Source organism: Mytilinidion resinicola (assembly GCF_010093595.1).
Source record: "Mytilinidion resinicola strain CBS 304.34 unplaced genomic scaffold BDZ99scaffold_7, whole genome shotgun sequence".
Lineage (NCBI taxonomy): Eukaryota > Fungi > Ascomycota > Dothideomycetes > Mytilinidiales > Mytilinidiaceae > Mytilinidion > Mytilinidion resinicola.
In genome coordinates this window covers 1,653,631-1,680,320 of record NW_022985443.1, presented here as the reverse complement: position 1 = coordinate 1,680,320, position 26,690 = coordinate 1,653,631, and the positions used below count along the sequence as shown (strand labels likewise).

The 26,690-nt window shown below is 33.1% G+C and overlaps 2 protein-coding genes across 2 annotated transcripts; both read right to left on the bottom strand.

The window, feature by feature from the left end:
* Positions 1-395: 395 nt before the first annotated feature.
* On the bottom strand, positions 396-1,550 carry BDZ99DRAFT_384981 (ankyrin repeat domain-containing protein; the record flags this gene model as incomplete). The annotated part of the gene is made up of 4 exons (XM_033715412.1): positions 396-656; positions 729-815; positions 1,224-1,301; positions 1,392-1,550. Coding segments are annotated over 4 exons (585 nt in total), but the record flags the coding sequence as incomplete, so codon positions are not given.
* A 17,536-nt stretch (positions 1,551-19,086) lies between these two features.
* On the bottom strand, positions 19,087-19,269 carry BDZ99DRAFT_384453 (uncharacterized protein; the record flags this gene model as incomplete). Its single annotated transcript, XM_033715380.1, has 1 exon — positions 19,087-19,269. A coding segment is annotated over one exon (183 nt), but the record flags the coding sequence as incomplete, so codon positions are not given.
* Positions 19,270-26,690: the final 7,421 nt, after the last annotated feature.

Sequence of the window (26,690 nt, the reverse complement as noted above, 5' to 3'; positions counted from 1 at the left end):
TAAGCGCTTACCTTAGTTAATTAAATTAGTACTACTAAACAGGCTAGCTTTAACTAATATTTAGTAGTTTCTAACAACCTGCCTATATCTAGTACTACTAGTGCCAACGCCTTATAACCCGTTATTAACACCTATTTACACCTTTCTAAGCACCTTATAATAGTATAGCAGAGCAGATTTATATTATTACAGCGCTTTCTACTTACTCTATTAAGCCTATAACTAAACCCTTTAAGTATATTAGAAAAGTCTAGGTAGCAGCTTTAGCTAAATCCTATAAATAGAAGCCGCAGTGCGAACCTTATTAATAACCAGGCGATAGCTATAATTTAAAATCAAGACTAAGTTACTATTAGAAATATTTACGTGGACTAATACTGTTATAATATTGCTATTTACTTAGCAGTATAAGGATCTTGCCTAGCCTTTTCTAATGCCGCCTGGAGCAGTACAAAAGTACTGTAGTAGCTATTTACCGATGCCGCCAGGAACGCGTTGCTATACTTCCCCCCTTGCGCGTTAACGTCGGCGCTTTTGCCTAGTAGCAGCGTGACGATCTCGTTGTTGCCTCTTTCCGATACCGCCTGGAGCGCGTTGCTATACTTTCCCCCTTGCGTATTAACGTCGGCGCCCCTCTTTAGCAGCAGCTTAACGGTCTTGTTAAGGCCTTGTTCCAATACCGCCTTAAGCGCGTTAATGTCGGCGCTATTACTCGGCGGCAGCTCGACGGTCTGGCCGTAGCCTCGCGATGCCGCCTGGAGTGCGCTAGCGTAGAATCCTCCTTTTGTATTAACGTCGGCGCCCTTATCTAGTAGCTACTTAGCAATCTCGAAGTGCCCTCCTCGCGCTGCAGCCTGTAGTACGTTGTTATAATATCCTTCTTTTATACAGACGTCGGCGCCCTTATCTACTAGCTACTTAGCGATTTTAAAGTAGCCTCCTCGCAATGCCGTCTAAAGTATATTGCTGTAGTATCCTACTTCTATATTAATATCGGCGCCCTTATTTAGCAGCAGCTTAATAATATTGCAGTAGCCTCTTCCTGCTGCCACCTAGAGTGCGTTGCCGTACTCTTTTTCTTTTTTCGCGTTAACCTTAGCGCCCCTGTCTAGTAGCAGCTCGATAATATTATAGTAACCTCCTTCTAATACTGCCAGGAGTGCGTTGCTATACTTTTCTCCTTGCGCGTTGACGTCGGCGCCCCTGTCTAGCAACTACTTAACAAGCCGGTAGTAGTTTTTTCGCGATGCCGCTTGGAGCGCAGTGCCGTACTCTCCTCCTTTCGCGTTAACCGCGGCGCCCTTATCTAGCAGCTACTTAATAATCTGCTTATAGCCTGTTGCCGATGCCGCCTAGAGTATATTGCCGTAGAATCCCCCTTATATATTAACATCGGCGTCCTTGTCTAGCAGCCGCTTAACGATCCTGTTGTGGCCTATTCCTAATACCGCCTGGAGCGCGTTGCTGTAGAATCCCCCTTGCGCGTTAACATTGGCATTCTTATCTAGCAGCTGCTTAACAATATTATAGTGGCCTGTTGCCGATACCGCCTAGAGTGCGTTGCTATAAAATCCTTCTTACGTGTTAATATTAGTATTATTAAGAATTAATTCTCTTATAATCCTAGTTAGACCGCTTAGCAACGCACAGTATAATATAGGCGGAACTTCCTTTAGTTTGCTTTTAAAATTAGTATTCTACTAAAACTAATCTAGATTATATATCTAAATCTATTTTAGGAGGAGAATAAAATTATTTACTTATTTATAGAGTATTTTCGAGCCAGGAACTAGTAGTAGTTGCGTTAGGCTAATATAGACTAAGAAATCGTTGGGTATAATCCTGCTCCTGGCCTTAAATCTATTTTTAGGAAGGACTATAACTGCAAGGAATAATAATATTATTATTATATTATAAATATTCCTAACCGTTCTATTATTAAGAAGGATATTATTAGGAGCGGTAATTGCGTAATAGTGCCTAGTGTACTCGATGCTTACAGTAGTATAGTATTTACCGATCTTTCTATTATAATAACTTATAGGATTTTTATTAGATTTAGTAAAAAAACGCTTAGTTAATTTATAGACTAGAATAGAACTTATAATAATAAGTAAGTTTGCTGGAATACTAAGATTTTAAATAATATATAGAAGCGCCGTATTATATACTATAGAAGAGGCTTTTAACGGACAGCTAACTACGGTCCCTATTTAGAATAAAGTAATATATAGGAGAAGAGCTAGTTAGTATACACGGATTAAGCTATTGCTTAGGAATTAGCGAGCTATATAGAGTGGCATAGCATAGCCGGAACACTAGAAGCTAATTAATATAGTAGTTAATAGAAAATACACGTTAAGCAGATTATCTCCGTTAATATTACGCAATAGGTTAACTTAAAGGGTACGCCGACAATTAAGGCAGGCGAGTTGTAGTAATAATAGATAGAATTTTTTCTAAGTCTAATAGCACTTTTTATCCGAACTGCAACTGCTAAGTTTAGATTTATTTAATCGTAAAGCTAGAATATAATACTCTATTAGCCGCTAGTTCCTTAGTTTTAGAAGAATAAGTATGCTATAGTTGCTATACTAGCTACTATACCTATTGCGTTGGCCGTTTCCTATATATTTTTAATACCTTTTTTAACTACCTTTAGCTTTCCTAGACGCTGTATATCTACCTCTAGTAATATTAGAATATAAAATATAAAGGTTTTTAGGAGTGCAGTTATTGCAATAATTTTTCTGTTGAAAGATATCTTAATATTAACGCTTTCGGCACTTAAACTATAGACTTATATATACTATTACTGCTTAGCGGAATATTTAATAATTACTAAAGGTAGAACCTTACTATAGCGTGTTTAAGTTCCTTCTTAGTTAACTTTTAGTAATCTATTTATTTAGTAAAACCCTTATAGGTATAGCCTAGAGGGGCTTAGAAAGCTTTAAAGTCCGAAGTTATAATACTAAAAGGCTAGGTTTTAAGGGTAAAAAACGCGGTTAAAAGGGGCCGAAAAGTACTGTAAAAATAGCTATTAAAAGGATATTAGAAAGGGTTGTTGCTATATATATATACAGGAATTGCCTTTTAGCCGGGGCTATTGCTTAATAAGTTATTAGACTTGCGCAACTATAGGAGCAGTAAGCCTAACCCTAACAGGCCGATAGTTGCGAGGAGAAGGCGATATAAGAATACCTGCGGAGAATAAAGTGTTAGCGGCCTGTATAAAGTAGTATAACTTATATAGCTATTTACCTGCCTCTAATATACTTAAAGTATTAGCGGATAGAGCAATAAAATCCGGACTAGAAAAGTCTAAAGTAAGGGTGGAAAATGCTAGGAGCGGCCTATATAACCTACTATTATCTTTTTTATTAGCGCGTATAAATATTATTGTTAATTATTAAAAAAGCGCGAAATAGAGTTTCGCACTAGGATGCGGAAACTAGGCCCTAAGAAGTGGTCTAAATGCTAAGCATTAAAATAGTGCACGCGCTATAACCGCTATAAATCCTAAACCCTTCCAAAATTTCCATTTATACTACTTTAATATATCTTTAATAATTAATACTATACCTATAATCGGCTTTTAGTAATATATAAACAGATATAGCTATAGTAAAAGCGTATCTCCAGGTTAATAAGCTAACAGACGATGCTAAAAGCGCACTTAAAGCCGGTTTAGCCTGGCTTTATAATTCGGCGCTGTTTTGCTTTTTCCCTAGTAATATTAAAACCTATAAAAATATAACCGAACTATTAGTTGCCTTTTCTAAGTTTATCTAAATATTACCTAGAGTATAACTACTCTATAATATATACTAGATATTTAGCTAATTTATAATATAAAACAGTCTACTAGCGAAACTCGAATAACCGCTATACGCTGTATAAACGACAATATAGAAGTACTTATAAAATAATCTATAGATCTGTTCCCTGTTATTATTTCCGAAACTATAGGCCTTAAGAATATATTACTACAGGTTGGGCAGGTTGTCTATCTAATAAAAAATATATTAGCTAGCCTAACCTTCTATACCTTACTACTCTTATCTAAGTAGATATAAAGGTGGAAATATATATTAATAAACCGCAGTCTATTTAAAACTGCTAAAAAGTAATCTAGGATAGGTATAGTAATATTTAATATATTGTTAATAGGCACGGCGAAGTTCTATATATTAGTAATAGGTATAGCGTTGTTCTATATATTATCTAGAGGATTGGCAATAGGAATATAGTAGTTTTATAGGTCTTTAGAATATTCTAATAAGTCTGCTTTTATAAACTTTGTTAATTTCACGCCGCTTTATTAAAGTAATTTTTATTAGTAGGGTAACTTACTTAGAAATTAAGCTACTTCGGAATATTAGTAATCGGACTAATTATTAGGTAATAAGGCCGATATTAGTAGAGGTTAATTAGAATAAATGCTAAACCTATACGCTGGAGATATTAGTAAGGGCAGAGAGATTAAATATATAAAACCCGACCTGGAGTAATGCTATTATTTAGTTCTAGAACGGAGTATTCCTTATTTCCTAATAAAAAGCCTTTAAAACCGGTTATATAGTTGCCTAATAAAGATTAGTCCTTATTAGGGTGCCCTAATATTATTTTACTTACTATTTCTAATAGTTCTAGAGTTTCTTTCCGGATTATATAATAGAGTATTTACGTTTGCTATAGTTTTAGCTGCAACTAATATATTAAAGTAGTTTATTTTACCCAGCAATACGTCGCCTAATCTAAAGGTGTCTAATTGCACGGAACTAGAAACAGCCGTATTTAGCTCGCCTTATCCTGTAATTGCGCTTCCTTAGTTATTAGAAGATATCTAAAGTATTTATATATTCTTCTTATACCCTATACTAGTACTTAGCTATTATTTTATTTAACTAAATAAAAAGATCTTACCTTATTAGTATAAATTAATTTAAGAGTAGTATATTATAGTAAGGATTTAGCTCTTAGCCTGCGGGAATACATCTTCCTCTATATTAGTACCGCTTTTAACAGCGCTATTATTAATAGCACTTATAAAGTAGCATATTTTCTACTTTCTAACCTAATAGGTTTAATTAACCACTAGTATATACTTAGGCGTACTGCCGTATACTATCCGCTCTATATACTAAGCTTAATTAAGAGCTAGGGATATCTGTATTTAACCTATTTTATTTTATTACTGCACTTCTTTAGTTATTAAGAGATATCTAAAGAAGTTATTGCGCTAGATTAGCGCTTAGCAGTTATTAGGGCGTAACTTGCGTAAGGTTATCTGTTTTATATAGGGTCTGCTCCGCTAGAAGCGCCGGCGCGCTCGACGGCCTTTTATCCCCTATACTAGTATTTAGCGATTATTTAATTTAATATATAAATAGATTCTACCTTACTAGCTCGGTTTATATCTAGAGCGCTTGCTATTTAGCCGCTTAGCGCCTTCTAATCGTCTTTTTAGAGCCCCGACCTATATAATCGGTTTCTGTATAACACTAGCTATTATACTAATATATATCCCTATAAGCCTCTCGGCGAGCAAATAATAAGGCTTTAACGCTGTCGTAATACCGGCCTTTTAAAGGCTTAGAATTGCATTTTTATAAACTAGGCCCTTTCTAAGTAATTTAACTTCTAATCTATAAATATTATTAGTATATTATACCTATTAGATTTTAGTAAATTATATAAGCTATACCCGATATTAAGAAGAAAAAATAAGGCACTAAGCCCTCTAAGCCTCTCTATAAAACTCTAATACCTGCCTCTAGCAGATATAAAATTATTTTTTTTTTTTATAAGTTTTTTAAGCGGGATATAACAACGTAAGCTATTATTATAGAAGCCTTTAGCTATTAATTCTGCCGTAAATTTTTCCTAGGTAAGGGTATATAGAAGTATACAGCTAAATTTATAAAAAATAGTATAGTGTGTTCTAGTGCTCTTAAGTACTAAGCAAAGAAAAACCTTCTAATTAATTAGTTTAGTAAGAAATTGCCTCTGCTTATCTATATATTTATAACTATTAGAACTTAATAAATTAGTTTCGTTAACCCGGATATTCTTAGTTATAACAGATCCACACTTCTTAAACCTAGGGAGGTCGTCCTAAAAGCTAAGGCTCTAGAAAATAGTCTTATTAGCTTAGACTTTTATAAGAAGGGTTTTAATAGATTTATACTTATCGGGTCTTGGCTAGGCTAGATTTAATATAATTGCTTTAGATTTTACTTTGCCGCTTGCTTTGCCGCTTGCTTTGCCGCTTAATTTTAAAATAATAAATAGTATTTAGGTTGCAAAGGGCCCTAATAAGGCTTTCTAAACAGATTTAAGAACTTTAATTATATTATAGATAAACTAAAAAGAACTTTAGTAGAAAAGCAGTGTTATAGAACTTATAGATGTATATTTTTGTCTTTAAAATCTTTTAACTAAGTATTTTTAAGTCTAGAGACAAAGTTACTTATTTCTTAGGTAATAATAGGAGAATTATACGGCAAACTATAGCAGAATCTTAGATATTAGGGGGAGTTAGCACTAGTATATATTTAGGCACAGACTTTTAATATATTAAAAATCTGTGCCTAAATATATGCTAGCCGGAAGTATAAGCCTTTATCCGCGTTGCCGCTCCTTTAACTAAGCCGACGCCCAACCTAGTAGTATAGCCCGTTGGAGGCAATACTGCCTGCTAGACCTGCTTAAAATTTAATGTTTTAATAGAAATTAGCCGGCCTTCTACTACTAGCACTATATTTGCGTATTCTAGACTTAATAATTATTAGCTACCTAATAATTTTCGGATGCTATAGATGCCTATGCACGATATTGCAGGATTTCCTATAGTATACTAGGCGGGCAGGCTGTTAACCTCGAAGAGCTAAAACCTAAACGCAGGAAAATCCGAATTACGGCACGGAAAGAACTAATATAGTAATATAGAGCTGGTTATACCTAGCTTTACTAAGAATACACGTTTATTTTTAACTACAGCTACTCCGATTATTACCTGCAGGCTTCTCTGCAGCTTTTATTTATTTTGCCTTTTTCCTATACTACTTCTTATATTTTCCTATAACTTTTATATTAAGTAAACTGTATATATTTACCTTCTATTGCTTTATATTAAGTCTACTATATATTACGCCTAACGCGGCTAAAATATTCTTTAACTTATTACCTTACTACTTTACTTTTTACCGGTTGCCTTTTTTAAGCCTAATATTAATACTATAGGTTTAGATTATTTGTCCTACCCGTAATAAAGCTATATCGCGCCTTATTCTCGGGCTCCCTATACGCCTACGTTAGCCCCTATATATACCTTTTAATAATAGCTTATAACTATCTAACTATTTATAGAATAAGATCTAGGTTACTATAGTTATTAAGTAAATAGTTAAGATTATAAACGTCTGGAAAGGAATATATTATTAAGCTAATAGGACTAAAACTACTACTACCCGGGCTAAGTATAGAGTTACTACTGTCTAGGCTTAGCCTAGTAGTCTCTATTTACCTTACTATTTACCTTCCTATTAGGCGCTAGATAGACTTAGTTATATATACAGGCTTTGCTTATAATAGCAAAAGTCTATAAATACTTAGTTCTTCTATAATACTTTTATTTTGCTCTAGTAACCCCTTACTATTAAATATTACAAACTTATCTAATATTTAGCTTATAATAATATGCGGCCGCGACGCGCGGATTCCTATCTAATCTACGCTACTTTTAAGTTATAATCCTCTGCTAGCTAAACCCGCGCGTAAGGCTAAAAGTTCTAAAGTTCTTATCTAGACGGATGCCTATAGGGGACTACGCTAGCTAGTCGATTAGCACCCTATATATAGCAACACCTTCTAATATAAAGATAGTAATAAGGCCGGCAAGTAGTTCTTAGGAAACCCCACGCAATATAAAATATAAATCTTACTATAATATAGATTATATAAGAAGCTTACTCTTCTTTTCCTATAGCCTCTAAGTATTTATAATTTTAATCTGCTATTTCTGCGGCCGCTATTTACTATAGAGTGCTTTCCAGCATGTCTTAGTAATAGTAATTAGCGTACCCAGCTAAAGCTATCGCGGGATTTTAGAGGCACGGAGACGCTATACTACTATTTTATACTTCCTTAACTTCTTCCGCCCTTCCCTAACTAGCCCTATAGATCCTAATACTTATAGCAATTATTAAAAGCTAGAACTTTAATACGGCCGAGCTCCACCTTAATATAATTCCTGGCAAGCATCCGTGGCAAAATTATAGATAGTGGTTTAAGAAGCAAGTATTAGCACTAAATGCGTTGTTTTAGAAAGCTATAACGCGGGTTAAATTTAAATATTTAGAAGTAAAGTAACCTATATTTATATAGTGCTTATATTTTAATAGAGATTAGCTAGCCTTCTAGTAATAAAGAGTCGAGACTTAGAGTTAATACGTGGCACGAAGGGCGTTAAATTGCGGTATAATAGGTACTATATTAATATATCTAGTTGCGCCCGACTATATATATATACTTTCACCCGCCGCTTTTTACCTTATACTTCCCGCAAGGTAAAGCTTTTTTTACCTATATTAGCCTGCACTATAAGGCCCTTTTATTAGCGTTTTTCTACTTATCTATTTCTATACTAGTATAACTAAACTATTAGGAAGTTAAAGATAGCTATAGGGGTAATAGGGAGATTTTTAAATAAGTATAAAATTCTAAGCCTTAGTTTCCTCGCCCTAATATTTTTACAGCAAAATTTAAATTTTTTAATCTATTACTATTAAAATAGGATAATTCTATAAAGCTATATAAATAACAGAGATCTAGTTAAATAGTACTTCCCCTTCCTTTAATAATACTTTTAGGTATTTAATACTTTTAGGTATTTCTAATTATAGAACTAATACTTTAATAGAAGCTTATAGAAATATAAATAGTAATCCCGGACTATAGACTGCTATTTATCGTCCGCTATAGGCACTAATAGTAGGCCGGCCGGCTTACTATACTTTTACTGCTCTAAGTGCAGTTGCAGCTATAGTACTATCGGGAAGCTAAACCGCTATTATAAGAACTACTCGAGCAGTAATAAGTATATATATTGCATCTGCTAGACCGGCTTTAAGCGTAAAAACCTATTAAACCGCTATCTGCAGATCTATAAGCGGGGCTTATTGCGTAGGGTTTTAAAGCCGCGCAGGAATAGCCGCCTTTATATGCGGTGCTCGCAGCAGAGGGTTAGGTGCGATCGTATAATTCCTTACAGCGGATGCGCGCGCGGCAACTACAGCTGCTAGTACCCCGGTTGCGATCGCGCGCTATTAAATGCTATAACTAATACTATAACTAGGTTACTTCCTAGCCGCTTTATTCTACCTCTAAAGAGCTTGTTTAGCATGCCTAATAATACCCCTTCTACTAGCCCTTTTACTATTAGCGCCTTCCTAAACCTAAATACTACTACTATTAGCTATATCCCGCCTAACCTAGCCTTACTGCTATAGAATAGCAACCTCCGGTTCTAGAATACTAACCTAGGCTAGGATAATTACTTCTAGCTTTTACTAAAGATAATAACTATACTTCTAGGTTTTAGAATAGCTATAATATAGCAGTTATTAGAGCCTTTAGATGCGGTAATAGCCTTTATAGTATACTTAGATAAGCTATAAACTATAAAAAATATCCGCAGTTTTTCTATAATAGAACCTACTTTAGTAGTTAAAACTAAAGCGCCCTTTCTAATCTAGTAAAGTATAGTCTATAATACTAGTTACGCTAACTATAAAATAAAACTCGGCGGGCTATATATAGATATTTAATTTTTTTCCGTAGGAAGCCTTTTATAAAAAAACGTAGGGCTATAGAAAGAAATTATAAGGCTGCTATAAAAGATTATAAAGCTGCTGTAAAAAAACGCAAGGGTGTAAAAAAAAGCGGGACTGTAAGAAATCGCAAAGCTGCAGGAAGAAAACGCGAGGCTAAAAGAGAAAATTGCGCAGGACCGCTAGCTAAATAGAACTTTAAGAAACAGCAAGAATACTACTATTAAGCTAGAGCCGGATAAGCTGCTATACCTATCTAGACTACTAGAACTTTCTAAAGCTAACCTATAATAAGGTTCTAATTCTATAGCGTAACTATAGTATTCTTCCGGTTCTTCCGCCGCTTTATACCGGTTCTAGCCCTGTGCTAACTTTAAAATAGATAGCAATTATTATTATATAATAATATTCTATAAAAAGGATTCTATACTAAGAATACTAAGAATATATAAAAACTGCGGATACTAGGATTTATTTCACGCGCTACCTAATATACAGGTCTAAGCGAATACGGGTTCGGTTCTAGTGTAATAGTATATCTCTTAGGCTGCTAAGTTTAAAAACAGTTCGCAGTTATAGCTAATCTAGAATTAGGGGTGGATATTAGAGGCCCTATCTAACTTCTATTTTCCTATACTCTAGCGGGCTTAAGTAGCTATTAGATAAATAAGGCGTCGATTCCAGTTATAAACAAGTTAATTATATAGTATTAGTAAGCCCCTAGAGTTATTTTAGTAGGCAGCTTATATAGTAACTTAATAGTAACTAGTCTATAAATAGTAATTTAACTTATAGCCGTTTATTTATCCTACTTAAGTTTAATTACTTGCAGAAGAATATTTCTAAAGCTATAATACGCTAAACGTGCTGTTTTAGGCTAGTATACTTATTAGGCGAGCCCGTGCCTAGCTTTAGCGCAAGGCGCGTATATTATCCTTTTTTACTACTTTTCTATACTATTTTACGCCGGCGGCCTCTATAATAATAGAGCACTAAGCTTTGCTTTATTTTATAAAAAGGTATTATTTAACTTCCTAATATATAACGTTCCTGTACCCTTCTAAATAACCACCGCTTATTTAACCGACGTAATACTATAGGTAATAGTACGGAGAGACAGTAGTTTATTTTATAGAAATATAATAATTGCTTTTCGCGGCCGAAGAACCCTGCTTATTATTTTTCTATTGTACTGGAAACTAACTTAGGGTCCTAATACGCTTCCTGCAATTCTATATTAGTATAAGGGAAAGGATATTATATTAAGCAGTTACGCCTAACGCGGTTAACAGGTTCTTTATTATTGCCTTACCGGCTTTTATTCCATTCTTACTAGTTGCGTTCCTACACGTTTTTTTGCATTTTCCTGCGCCCTAAGTTCTTAGGTATTAGTTAAACCGCTAGACTATCTAACTAATCTCCTTCTGTTCTACCTCTAAACCTCTAGTTCGCATTTTACTCCTAACTTAAAAGTAGATTAGCAGTCTCCGGACTAATAGACTTCTATAATAGCGGGGAAAATAACTTTATATAAGCTTATAGTGCTTAGAAACGGTGGCGTTAGGAAGACAGCTTTAACTATTTAGGTGGGCCCCTTTATACCTGTTATATATTAACTACTAACTATATTCCTAGATATATCTAAACCGCTTTTATAAAGATAGAAACTATAATATAAATTAATTAATAGTTATATATATTAGAAGTGCTTAATACTATAGGTTAAAAAAAATATATTACGCTGTAAGACTAGTAGATATAAAACGGTAAGGGCTTTATACTAGTATATAGCATCTCGTCCCGGTTGTTCTTTGCCCGTATTTAGAAATTTCACCACTAAATCTAATAGGTTAAGGAATTATTACTATCCGGATCTTTAATATACCTTAGCTTACTGCTAGGTGCAATATTAAATAGCTTTAGTTTCGGCCTAGCTCCTGTTATACTAGTGGGCAATAAATATAATAGGGTAATAAAGCGCGAAGTATTTATAGAAAAAGGCAGTATACTTGCCTATAAGCTAGGATATAACTTTATAGAGGCTTCTATAAAAAAATACGTAAATATTAAAAAGGCCTTTTATAATATTATCCGGTAACTAAGGCGGTAAAGGTAGTAAGGGCGGTAAAAGCAGTAAAAGTAAAGGCAAAGGCAGCAACTATAAAAGTTTTCTGGCGGCAAATAAACTAATATAACGCCTAGGTGCGTTATATTATAGGGTCTGCAATAGTTTATTATTATATAAAGTACGTAAGAGGTGTCTACTTTACTATTTTTCTTTATAGGTATTAGCCTTAGATATAGGCTTAGTCCTTATTTACTTTAAAAATTAAGTATTTCTTTTTACTTATATATAATTATTAGTCTTACGGTTGTAAAAGGTATAAAAGTAGGGGAGGTAGATCTAACTATAGCTATAGTGCGACCGCAGATATAGCCCGCCCGTTAATATTAGTAACTATACGCAATATTATCTCTACTTAGGATAAGAATAGGCAGGCGTGTTAATAAATACCGATAAAATGTACTAGAATAGCTAGAACAGCCGTATACGGGCGGGCTTTAGGATATAAGGGGGACTTATATACGGGTTAGGCCTCCCTCCCCTAGTTAACGCGTGCTAAGTAGTAGTATTAACCGAGTAGGGGTGTAACCTATATATAAGTCTTCCTTTTTTATAGAAGGTAATTCTTACTCCTAGCCCTATAATTCCCTACTATAGTAATTATTAGCCGAAACTATAAAGTAGCTTTAGCGCGCCACTTCCTATATAGCCTAGTGGCAGGGCGGATAGCTTACTAATACTAATCTTAATACTTCTATCGCCTAGTTATATAAGAATAAGATTACAGGCATTAAAACAGGCGTTCTCGAAGCTATTAACACCTATAATTTCGTCTACGCCGATCCGGACAACCTTTCTAGCCTATCTCCAACTCTATAATAATACGCAAAGGCTGTATAGGCTAGCCGCGTGGTATAAAACAAAAGGTAGTAGCGGAGCCGCTTAAAACAGTAGTATATACAATTATATACTTAACCTAGCGCTATATAATAAGCCTTTTATAAACCGAGTGTATTTAGTTAACTAGTGCGTTTTTAGGTCCTTTAGGTCTATATTAGATCCCCTAATATTTTATAGTATATCTGCGAAAATCGCCCTATTCTCCCTAATTCCACCTAAAGAAACTCCGTAACCTTAATAGCGCGCCTTAATTCGCTTCTCCCTTTTTAACTAAAAGCGCCTTAAGCGCAGCAGTATCTAAAGCCTCTAAAGCTAAGTTATATTAGAGCGGACGTCTAAGTTCTATAAAGCAGCTCTAGCTGCTTAAAGACTATAAAAAATATCCTGTTGTTTTTTACAACTTTAATATATAGAGCTATTTAACGCTTTATAAACGGCATTAGAATCCTAGGATATAATAATATAGATATAATTATTTCCGCTCTGCTAATAAATAGAATATAATTCTAATATCCCTAGGTAGATAACCTAGAGCACTATTATATCTTCGGCTTAATACCTTCTATAGCGCAGGTACTAGGTATTATAGAGACGGCACGGAAGTATAACTATAGTTTAGGCGTTTCTAAGGATAAGTAGAACTCTAAGGTCTAGTATCTACTTTTTAAACTCGCATATAATATATATAAGTACTAACCAATGCTTAAAATTTATAATATATAAGTTTTTATTATTAACCTAGACCCAGCTATTAAATAAACCTAGCGCCGCCTCTATCCGCTCCCTAGCGCATTTATTAAGTCCTAGAATTATATAACTTAGGCCTGTTATAGTTCTATTACTATTAATATTTAAACTAAAGGCCCTATAAAGTTATAGATAAACGGTAAACCCTAGATTATAATATAAACTAATACCTAGTTAAAGCGCCTCGCTTTTATCCGCGGCACTATAAGTAGGTTATAGCCCGCTCTCCCGCTTCTAATCGCCTATAGTTATAATTAGCATTTATTAGTTATTTCTAAAAATAACTAAAAGATAACTATTTAGAAGCAAATTAATATTAGGGATATAAGGTCGTGCTTTAATATAATAAAGGTGGTAGCGGTCCTTTACTAGCTTATAGGCTAGGCTAAGTAGGTATAGCGGCTATAGCTTTTATCCCTAGCAGGATAAGATTAATAAAGTTAAATAAGGGCGCATCCGGAGCCTACTTTAAAGCCCCTTGGAAATTCTTTAGTTATTAATAGCTATCCTTTAGAATATATTAACATATTCTACTTTAACCGTTGCATCTAAGTTAGTTAGTTCCTAAATAAGAAGAAGGCGTTTTTTCTCGAATATTAACGAAAAGTGCATAGCTAGGCCGTTTTTTAAATAAATAAGCTTTAGCGGAGTCGGTAGACCTAGAGCTTCTTTCGACAATATAAATAAGAAGTAAGATATTATAAATAGACCGTGCCGAAACTCCTAAGCCCTAACTAGTTCCTTATAACAGTTATAGTTTAAGTTCGCAATATAAGCAATTTATAGTATAAGAGACGGCTATATTTATATAATAGATACTGTAAAAAAGTATAAAAATATTGCACCGCCCTTAATTTTCGCAGGCGCGCCTTTAACCCCTGTGCCGGCCGACTAGAAAGCTTCTACCTAAGTACTTTAGGTTCTCGCGCTTTTTATAGATATCTAAGCCGGAGGATATATTAAGTAATACCTATAAATAGAATTTAATAAAGTTAAAAGTCGGCTTAACCTAGCTAAGAATCGCTAAATTCACCCCTTAACAAACGCCCTTTTATTTCTTATTCCTTATACCTATTCTATAAAATCTATAGTAATCCTAAATTAGTAGGCTGCTATATTTAGCCAGCACAGCATCCTTTTAAAGTGTATTAATATTATTATGCGACCGACTAAATATTTAGATAGATTCTAGACGTTAAGCTAGTATACTACTATTACTACTATATTAAATATTAATAGACTTATATAATAAACTTAACTTATATTATAGAGTATATACTAGTATTTACTACCCTTTTTCCGTCTCTCTTTATAAGAACTGGCTATTTTTTATATTAGTTCTGCTATTATTAGATCTGTAAGCGCCTGGACTATAGCCGCTCTATTCGCCTGCTTTTAGTTATTATATAAAGATAAGGCTAATATCTTACTAAGGTTACTAGATAAATAACTGGCGCTAGAATTTAGCGGGTAACAGGAGGTAGAAGGTGCTGCTATTACTTACTATTATAGAGTTGTTAGTAGGTTAAGCTCTAAGTAGAAATAAGGTTAAGCGTGTTTAAACGTTAAATAAGCTGCAGGGCTTAGAAGGGAAGCGGCTTTTTACTTTCTTTATTATTAGCTTAATATTATATAGAGCTATTTTAGGGTTTTATAGAATCCGTACTTTATAACTTTGCGTAACTATACAACTAAACCCCTATACGCTATAAAAATACACTATTTAGGCCGTTAGTCTAGCTGGTAGTGTTTTAGAAATATTATATAATAGAATAACCCGCACCTGTTTTCCACGTAGAAAGCCGTATTTTATAAAGTTTAGTACGCGAGAACTAGGACTCTAACCCTTAAATTAACTTAGCACCTGCGCTATACTAACCGCTATAATACTACGCCTATAATAGCTAACTACAGTTGCCTATATCCTTTTTTCTCTACTCTATAACTAAAAAGCAGGTCCTTATAAAAACGCGGCCGGTGCGGGTTGGCACCCTTCCTGCTAGCGCGGCTAAACTATATACTATAATAATTTTAGTATTTAGTTATAGCTGTAATCTAGTCCTATTTAATTTGGAACTGCTTAGCTATATAACTTAACTAAGAATACCTTGCTTAGGTCCTAAAATAGAAACGGAACTGCGGTCCCCTTTTAGTAAATATAACTATAAAAGTAGGGAGTTTAATATTAGAACTAATTGCTACGGATCTACTATACTTATTTTATCCCCTTTTAACTCCTTTAGTCTTCTATTAAAGCGCCTTATCTAAACCCTCCGATATAGTAATATTATCCCTTAATATTAAGACTATAATATAGAACTAATCGCTCTATAACCTGTAAAAATCGAGCTGTATACTAAAACTAGCCCCGAAAGTTATAGATATAGTATAGAACTAAACCCCTACGCCACTACTACTACTTTACCTAGCAACTTTATTTTCTAGAAGTTGCTTATCTATACTAGTCTACTCTATGCCCGGATTATTTTCGCAACCTTTATATTTAAACCCCGGATACTCCTCCCAAGCAATAATTTAGCTATTAATACGCCGCCCGTGCAGAACGCCTTTATCCCTTTCTATTCTATTACCTATACTTTAAAGTATAAACGCTCCGCCCAGTCTACTACTAAACGGCCTATTATTAATAGTATAGATAGTACGGCGGATTCTAGAACTAAGGCAGTAGTAGCTTTATAAACCCGCGTAATACTTATACTTCTTAGGCTTAGTATAACTATTAAGGAAACGTAACCTTAATATAGCCGCCCTTAGCTTTTCTAATTCCGCGGCCCTAGCTCTAAATTATAAACGGCAACGCTCCTGTTTTATATAACCCTAGCGGCTTATAAAACGGCTTTTTCGGCAACCGAAGTTAGTATATTAGCAGCAACTAGTCTAGCAAACCGTTCTACTTAGCTAGAGTATTTGCGAATAACACCGATACTAATACTAACGTCGACGTTAGCTAGTATAATAACTAGTGCTGGGAGAATATATAAACGGGCGCTGAAGAGATATTAGTATAGCTAGAATACCTAGATATTAGTAAAGATAACCTATTTAGCAAGGAATATAATAGAGGCCTAGGCGCCTAGAATAAGACTTCTAATCTAATTAACTCTAGAGTTGCGGACGTCTACGCAACCTTTCCCGCAATTTTCTAGCCTAGGCGCACCTGTTAGATATATCTGTTAAGCTTTCTATTAAACAACGCGCTATTCTAATAACTACGCAAGGACTGTTTTTACCGCCGGCGGCGTATATAAACCTCCGCTCTGCCTAATATACCTATAGACTATATACCCGCAGACTACCTCCCTAAGCCGCGCAAAATAACGCCTTTATCCTCCTCCGTTCTTTTGCTTGCGCTTTAAAGCGTACACGCTCCCCTTTTACTAAAATAAAGTCTGCCGCTAAATAGTCTATTACCGACTAATTCCCCTAAAGTGCCCTGCCCTAAAGCGCCTATAGTTAACTGCGCGTAAAAATACTTCTAGCGCGCAGTTCTAGACTTAAACCCGATTTACGCTAAGGGCTGCGCAAATAAATAATATTATAGAAATCGAAAATAGCGGGGCGCTAAATAAAACTCTAGTATAGCGGCGCAACCGGCCGCTAAACCCTATTATTTTGCGGTATTTAGAAAGGGATATTATAAATAGCACTAATCTAGATACAACTCTATAGGCAACTTAACCCGCTATTATCCCGGCTTTTACTAATCCCGCAGCCCTATAAAAAAGACAGCGGACCTTAAGGTTATATACTAGGTATAGATATAGGCAGACTTTGCTAAAGTATAAGATCTCCTACCCTATATTATACTCTCCAGCGTGTAGGAATATATAGGCGCAGTATTATTCTAAAGAAGATTAAGGTTTGCGCTTATAGTAATATCGCCCCTTAATATTAAGACTATAACGCAATAAATTGCCCTAAAACCTGCGAGAATTAAGCCGCGTAATAAAACTAGCTCTAAAAGTTATAGAAGCAGGCCTAATATAACGCGGCTAAGTAATAGTTATAGGATATAATATAATATATACGGTATCGCCGGATAGATAGGGTATATATATCGATGTTATTATAGTAATAGATTATTTCTTTTATAGCGTGTAATAGCGTACTTATACTGCGCCTAGGGTCCGACCTAGAAAGTATTTAAATATCTTCTTCTACTCTATAGCTATAGTTCTCCTATACGCAAGTAACCGCTTGTTTTCTAACTTTAACTACACTACTTACTTTTATTTAGGAAGGCGTATTTTACCTCTATTAAACCTTAGATTAGGGCCTATAGTATAAAGCTTATATTCTGTTATATCTTTATCTATATTCTTATTCTTATTTTCTTTATCTATATAGTTATCTGCGTGGTTAGCGTTATAATTTGCAGCTTTGCTATAAAAGTTGCTCTTTTAGTTTATACTAAGCACCGTCCAGCTCTAATAAGAACGTAAGTCTAATACACTATTATTATATCGGTATTCTAGTAATAACTATAAATCCTGCAATAACCGGGTTATCCGGATAACTTAACCTCTCTTTCCGAAAATACTAGTATTAAGTGCTATTAGGTCTAAAGGCAATTTCGACTTATTATAATAATTGCTAATATAATTAACAAGGCCTTTAGTATAGGGTAAAGAGTAATATTAGCTATCTAGTAGGCCTAGTTGGCGCTAAGTCTATAATTAATACTAGGTTTATTTACAGCCGTTTCTCTATAGTACCCGAGTATATAAACTTAATACCTTTATATTTCCTTTTTTTTTTTAACTTATTTTTTCTATATAGTAGCTTTAGGCCTTAAGGTTATTATTTAAGTATATATTATACAACCCCTTTTACTGCTAATTAAACGGATATATATAACTAGTCTATAATTTATTAAACTAAAACTCTAGAATATAGACTGTATTTTACCTAAGTAAGAAAACCGATAATCTAAATCGCGTTATTAGCGCTTATAGCCTATATATTATATGCAAATAATTGTAGAGTACTACCTATATAAGGCGAATTAAAGGATAAGTATATAAGTAATACTCTGCTACTTTGCTATAGATAAAAGCACCCTATAAATTACTAACTTAAATAAGCGCTGGTACTAAACTAACCCGGTCTATTTCCGGTCTAACCCGACTATTAGGCTTTTTATCTAATAGAGGAACAAGGTTAAGCTAGAAGAGGCGGCGGCGGAGTTATTAATATAGGTGGTTAACGGTCTAATTTTAGTAGAGGGGGTGGCGGCGGAAAAGGTTATAATAATAAAGAGGTTAGAGGTTTTAGAGGTGTTAGAGGTTTTATATTAGGCGGCGGGATAACTTTAGGTAGAGAATAGGTATATATATACTTTTTACTACTACTAAAGAAATTATTATTAGTATATATAGATCTAGCTTAATAGAGGCGCTTATTTAGTAGAAACTTAGTAAGGGATTATACTTATAAGTAGATAAATCGCAAATTAACGGAAACTACTCGATATATTAGCTTAATTAAGCCCTTTTCTTCTTTATTTAAGTATAATTATTATATCGCCGCTGCTTTAAATAGCCCGGTATAATTAGGATTATAGGGATTTAAGTATTCTAAGGAAATAATTTCGAAAAAGCAAGGGAAAAAACCTGTATACCTAAAGTCTATAAAGCCTATTAATCTATCGCGTAGTATAATTATATTCCGACGGCAGAAATCTAAATAGTAGAATATAAGCCTTTAAAAGGTAAGATCGATAGATTTACCGTGTAATATAAGCCTTTTATTTAGCTATATATTTATATTTTTAATAGAACGGAATATAGTATAAGTGCTATAGTTAGACTAGAGGTAGCCTTACAGCTTGCCCTCTCTAACTAGCCCCGGCGACGCCTGGCTGTTGCTAGATATACTTCTAAAATAGGAAATTATACTAGCAACGCGCGGAATAATATCTATATAAATATTAAGGTCGAGGTAATCTAAGCCCTAGCTATAGAGATACTCTATAAAAAGGTATCTATAGGGGAGGCTAGTTAACTTATCGATAAAAAAGCGGTATACCTAGGGGATGCGAATAATACTATAGTTGGTATATTAATAGGCGAAGTCCTAAGTCGCCGCTTCCTAAGTAGTTACTTCTAACCTATATTTAACTACTATATTATCTAAAAGCTAAACTACTAAACCGCCTCCTATTAGACTGTTAAGAACTCTATTCTAGGATTTTATATAACTAATAAAGTTTTTTAGCTATTTTTTGCTAGCGGCGGAGATGTTCTAAAATATAAGAATATAATAGCGGATATCTAGTAATAGACGTATAGCTAAGAAATATAAGTCTAGAGTGCGCTAAGTTAGAGCGAACAGTCCTTTTATATATACCTTTAGGCAGGAAAGTAGGCATAAAAACTTAGATTTAAACTTAGGTAAAAATAGTTACTTTAAATAAATTTAAACTAGCGGTGTTATTATATTAGACGCTTACTCCGCGTTTAAGCTGCGGCCAAGATTCTCTTAGACAGAGCCGGTAATCCGGCAAAGCCTAATTACTTTAGACGGATTAGTTAGGCGGCGGTTAGCTAAAAATATAAGGTGAATTAGTGTTATTTTAGGAGGCGTAGAGCTGTATTATAGCCGCTTATAGCTGCTAACTAATACCTAGAAGGTTGCCTAGTGGAAATTAACGCAGCCTATCCTGCAACTTTTTTAACCTGCTATAAACTTGCACCCCTAATAGTTTACTAGTTTCCTTCTTAAAAGCTAAGGTATTAAATTAAAGAATAATAGGAAATTAGAAGGGTTACCCTATTATAGGTATACCTATAGTTATATAATATACGTATATATATATAGTTCTGTTTTTAGGGCGTAGCTATATAAATTAGCTAGCTATATAGCTAGCTTTTCCGTTGCTATTTTTCTAGCTATAGAAAGGTAGAGTAGAAAGTTTATTTAGTATAGAAACTATTATAAAACGGCCTTATTTCCTTTATAGTCTTTATATAGCTATATATATATTCTTATTCTAGCCTTAAAAAATATATCGCCTCTGCTATTATAGTATTATTTATAGTATATTACTATATACTTTAAAAACTATAGTATATACCTATAGAGGCACGCAGGTAAAGGGTAATTAGGCACTTTTATACGGTGCAGGTATATATTAAGCCCTATATATTCTATTTATAAAAGCGTAATAATTAAGCTTTCTACTTTTATAAGCTTATAGTATTTAGTTGCCTAATTTTTATTCTATTTTATATTAAGAGCCGGCGTAGAAGGGCCTCTTTATTTCTTTCTATAGGCCTTTTATTTATTTCTCTACCTTTTTTTATATACTTCCTATATTACTTCTTATTTTAAAAGCTTATATAAGTTATCTAACTGCCCTTTATACTTTAGGGCTAGTACTATAGCCTTAACTGCGAGCTTCTTTAGTATATTACGCCGGCTTAGCTTATATTTAGGCGTTTTCTTAGGCTTATAGTATTTTTTAATAGTATTTCTAATAGTATAGCACGTGGTTTTAATATGCTTTTTAGCCTAGCTTGCGTATATATAGTCCGCGTACGCTACTATAAATTCCTCTAGCTTAAGCTTTAGAAAAGGGTAAAAAGTTTTATATTTAAGTATTTTAATATCTATTATTTTATACGCCCCTGTAATAGTATAAAGAAAGTAGTTCTAGGCTATTTTAAGTTATTTAATTTTTGCTTTACTAATTTATTTCTTTATACCTAGCGTTAGAAACTAGGTAGTACACCTATATATAAAAACCGGCCTAATAACTGCTAAATATATATACTATGCTTTTTAGAAGCTTACGCCCTATATTAATACTATTAGCTGTATAAAGGCTTTTATTTATACTATAGCCTTTTCCTTTATAATATATATATACGGGCCCTATTTAAGTTTAGAGTTTACCTAGACTCTAAGTATATAGAGCTTTATAATTAGGCCCTTTATAAAGCCTTAGATATTTACTATAGCTTTTATATTTACTATATTTAAACAGCGCCTTATAAAGTATATAAAGTAATACTTATCCGGGGCAAATACTATACTATGCTTTTTCGCCTACTCTATATACTATATATACGCACTTTCGATTACCCTGCAGTTTTCTTTTATACTTCTGCTAAATATAAGGATATTAGTATTATCTATAAACCTATAGGCTATTATATTACCTTTTTATAGTACCGGCAGGAGCGTGCTTATAAAAAATAAAAATAAAATTAGTAAAAGTAAGGATTTTTATAGTATACCTATATTAACCGGAATAGTTTTAGTAATATATTTTTTAATAGAAAGTTTTATAGTTTAGTTCTATAGGAATAATTCTATAAATTAGACTATTTATTCTAGTATATATTAAACCTATAGGTTATATATTATTTTCTTATAAAATACTTTATTAAAAGCCCCTAAAATATTTAGGCTAAAAAAAAAAGTAATAAAGTAAAAGTTACCCTTCTATATAGTTTATATTAAAAATATAATATAATTAACCCTATAGTATCTTAGAAATACAACCTAAAAAGGGCCTTTAGGGGCTATTTAAGGCCCTGTAAATAATTATACGCAGCCTTAAAGCCCTATAAGTAGTGCCGGCGGCGTCGCAGTAGGTATACCGCGAATTGCGACCCCTAATACGCAGCCGCCCTAGCAACAGCATTAATAACAATAATAATAACAATAATAACAACGCTAAAACCAATACTAAAACCCGAAGCCTATTAAAAACGTCTACTAGGACGTTTAAGACCTTATTAACGAAGCACACAGTATATAAAACCTCCTGCGGAATAAGCTAATCTAATCCCTTAAAATAAATACGATCGTCTAAACCCTCTATAACTTTACAGGACGCGTTCTATTCGGCCTCTTGGATACCGCGATCGACCTACGGCAGATACTATAGAAAAAGCTAATAAAGATAATAAAGAACACGAAAAAGAAGGTACACGCGTTATTAACGCACGGGAAGACGTATACTGCAGCAGCAGCAGCAGCAGTAGGCACAATACTATTAGCTATACTAAGCGGTATAGCTGCGTAATATAGGAAGGCAGCAGGAAATAGGCAGTATATAGGGCAACCTATAAATATCTATAAAATTACTATCTATATTAAAAATAATAATAAGCGAACTATAACTATAGCAGATATAAATATAACTATTACCTAGAAGCTTTAAGCAGCCGAACCACTAGATATAATAAAGATTAGCAGTATAAAAAAGCTATAAAGTGGAGATATTAAGGTATATATTGCGGATAAGGCTATAAAAAAAGCACTGCTTAAGAAAAGGAAATAGGTGTAAGTGCTAGGTAAAACAGTATATATATAACTGCCCGCAGTGCTAATAGAAGTGCATAAAGTACCTAAAAACTTAAACCTAGAAAGCTAAATACTTAAAGATAATATTATTAGGGCCAACGCGATAATTAACCTAGGCCTAGTTATCGAGAAAATAATATAAAAGAATAAAAAGGGTATAAAGGCTGCGCGAGAGAACCTAGGCTAATATACTAGCTTAATTATTACTAGCGTATATACGGAAGCAATAGTAGATAAAGCTATTATAAAAGGATTTATAATAAGTAGATAATTACTAATAGCCTTAAAATATAAAGCAGGCTTTATAGCTATATAGTGCTTTAGATACTAGGGCTATAGGTATATTATAAAATACTATAAAAAGGACATCTAATATATAGTATATATAGGGGAATATAATATGAAATAATATATAGTAATAGATACTAAAAAGTGCGCTAACTATAAAAAAAACCACTTAGTATATAGTACTAAATATAGTATAAGAAAAGGGGCCTAGCTACAGGCTATATTAAAAAGGTAGGCGACGCTATACTAATATAATACTAATAAAGGGCCGAGCTTATATACGCCCTAGGCCCCGCTAAGAGTATATATAACCTTAACCTAGTCTAGGAAAAAAAAAGCTGCTAATAATAATATATATAAAGGTAGTATAAAACTAGGGCCAGCGCTAATAGCACTAAAAAGAATAGAATAACCGAAGATATTTAAGTATTCTAATAAGAACCTAAGCTAGCCGAAGATTAACGGAATAATATAGACTACTTATTTAACGCAGCAATTTTCCTATTTAACGCCTTTTTAGATACTGTATACTTTTTACTTTATATTACTATTTTTATAGCCTCTAACCTAGTTAACTTAATTAATAATATATAGAGATATAAATAGACTTTTATAACTTAAAACTATTACCTAAGTACTATTTTTATAGAAAAATAATATAAGCTAGCAACTATACGCTAAAATAGGTGTAGTAAACGCCGCAGATACTATAGATATAGTTTAATATTAAAATAACCTAGTATACTTACTATTATATAGTATAATATTAATAAAAGCCGTAAAACCTAGAAAAAGTTCCTAGAAAAAGCGGAGAGAGCCTAGCTTTAACCGCTAGTACTAGTAATATAAAAGCTATAGAAGAATATATAGCAATAAAAGTATATAATACTTTATATAAAGTTTTATTACCTTTTATATAAAGGAAGCCTATATATAAAAACATATATATATATTAATAAAAACCTTAATATTAACTAGTAGTTAGTAGAGTACTATTTACTAAACCTTATTACCCTTTTTTTCTATACTAGTAGAGAGGACATCTAAATTTATAATATTTATAACCCGAAACTAAATAAAATTATAGCTATACTACCTCTACTACTAAATAATAATAACGCGGAGCACGTTTTTATAGGTAATATAAACCTATATTACCTATTATAGAAAGGAATATAAGTAATAAACATGGAAAAGTAAGCAGAGAAGCTTATCCGTATTATAATAGAAGCAGGAATAGACCTAGCTATAGAAAAAGGTATAGAAATATAGGTAAAAGGAATATTATAGTCTATAATTAACCTTATATTTATAATAGAATAGCTAATAGAATAAACTACTTCCTATATAGTATAAAAGAAATAGAACTGCAATTTAGATTACCGCCCTATATATATAAAGTTTAATATTACCCTACTAAGCGCAGTAAAATAGCTATAATATTAGCTATAGAAGAATACTAACTAGAAAAAGGCGCAGGAGCACCTCTAAACCTAGCTAAATAAGCTAAATAACTAGAATAACCTTTAAAATATAGAGAAGAACCTTAATAAATTTATATACTTTTTCTATAAATATATATAGGCTATAATCGCTACTATAGTACCTATTATAAGGCTATTAAAATAGGTATTACTAGTATAGTTAGAAAAATACTTAGAAAAAGTATATAAAACTAGAAGGGCGTATAGAATATAGCGCTTATTATAATTTATAAAGGACTAGATATTATACTATATTTAGTATAACTATAAAAAGAAAACTATATAAAGGAAAAGCACTAAAATATAGCGCTATATAGTAGAAAAAGTAATAAAAAACCTAAAAAGTATATAAAAGCTAGCTAATTAGGGCTATATAGCTAGTAAGGAATTAAAACCTTTACCTTAATTTCCCTTTTTTTTAAGACCTAAAAACCCTACTCTATATATAGATAATAAAATAAAAGTATATATACTAGTAAAGTAGTTTTTTCCGCCTCTGGCTAATATAGACTTATTTAACCTAGAAGGGTTCTAATACCCGGAACTATATAATACTATACTAGATATTATAATTAAGGATATTTTTTTAGCGCTAATAGAAACTACCCTAGATAAAGCCCTAGGTATTATAGGGATTACTAACAGGTTTTTTAAAAAGTATAAAATATAGCTAGCGCCTATACTAGCTTAGTTTTTTATAAAGTGCCTATATAAAGAATACTATTTTTAGCTATTTAAAGATTCTATTATAGTAGTGCTATATAAGCCCTAAAAAGCGTTTTATATAATAGTAAAAGCCTATAGGCTAATTACTCTACTAGAAATAATAGATAAGCTATTTAAATAGATTATAGCTATACAGCTATCGAAAATTGCGGAAGAAAAAAATATACTTCTATTTAGTTAAATAGGGGTATAACTAGAATATTTAATATAGATAGTACTTAAGCTTTTTACTAAATAAATTTATACTATATAAAAAGGAAATCTATAGCTTATAGTATTATTTCTTAGCCTAAATATATTAAAGGCGTTTAACTATATATTATATAAATATATAATATATAACCTATAGATTTAATAAGTACTAAAGTAAATAGTTAGGTTTATAAGGTTTTTCCTATAAAACCGCACTATAAGGCTTACTATTAAAAACTTTATAGCGGAACCTATTATAGTTACTATAGGAATACTGCAGGGCTTCTTCCTATTACTAATATTTTTTTTTTTTTTTTACTAGTATACTTTTACTAATACTACAGCGCGGTAATATAACAGCCTATAGGTTTATTAATAATATAAATATTTTTATATATAGCAAAAGTATAGAAAAGAACTATAGGGCTATTAAATAGGCGTATAACCGGTATATAAAGTAGGTAAGAAAGTATAAAGCAGTTTTTACGCTAAATAAATACTACCTAATATACTTTATAAAAGCCTATAAGTCTATTAATATAAAAGCTATAGTTAATATATAGGGCTTTACTAAAAGTTTAGGTAGATTCTAAACTTAAATAGGGCCTATATATTAATACTATAAAAAATAAAGCTATAGCCTAAATAAAGGCCCTTATAAGGCTTATAGTATTAACCTAAGGTATAAGCTTCTAGAAAGCACGTATAATATACTTAGCGGTTATTAGGCCTGCTATTATATATAGATACACCTCCTAGTATACTATACCGGGTATAAAAGAGCAGATTAGTAAAATAAAGATTAAGCAGCTTGAAATAGCATAGAACTAGTGCCTTTATGCTATTTTAGGGGCATATAAGATAACAAACATTAGGGTGATAGAGCACGAGACATTATGCCCTCCACTCCGGCTAAAGCTGGAGGAACTTACGGTGGCCTACGCGGACCGCACACGCGAGGGGCCAGCCCGCGAGCACATCGAAACCCAATGCAGCCGCATAAGAGAAACGGTCCGTGCTAAATACAGGCCGAAAGGAACACCACGGTACGGCCCAAGCAGGCGCGACGAACTCCGCAAGCTCGCGGCGAAGGCATCACGGCTAGCCGCACGATAC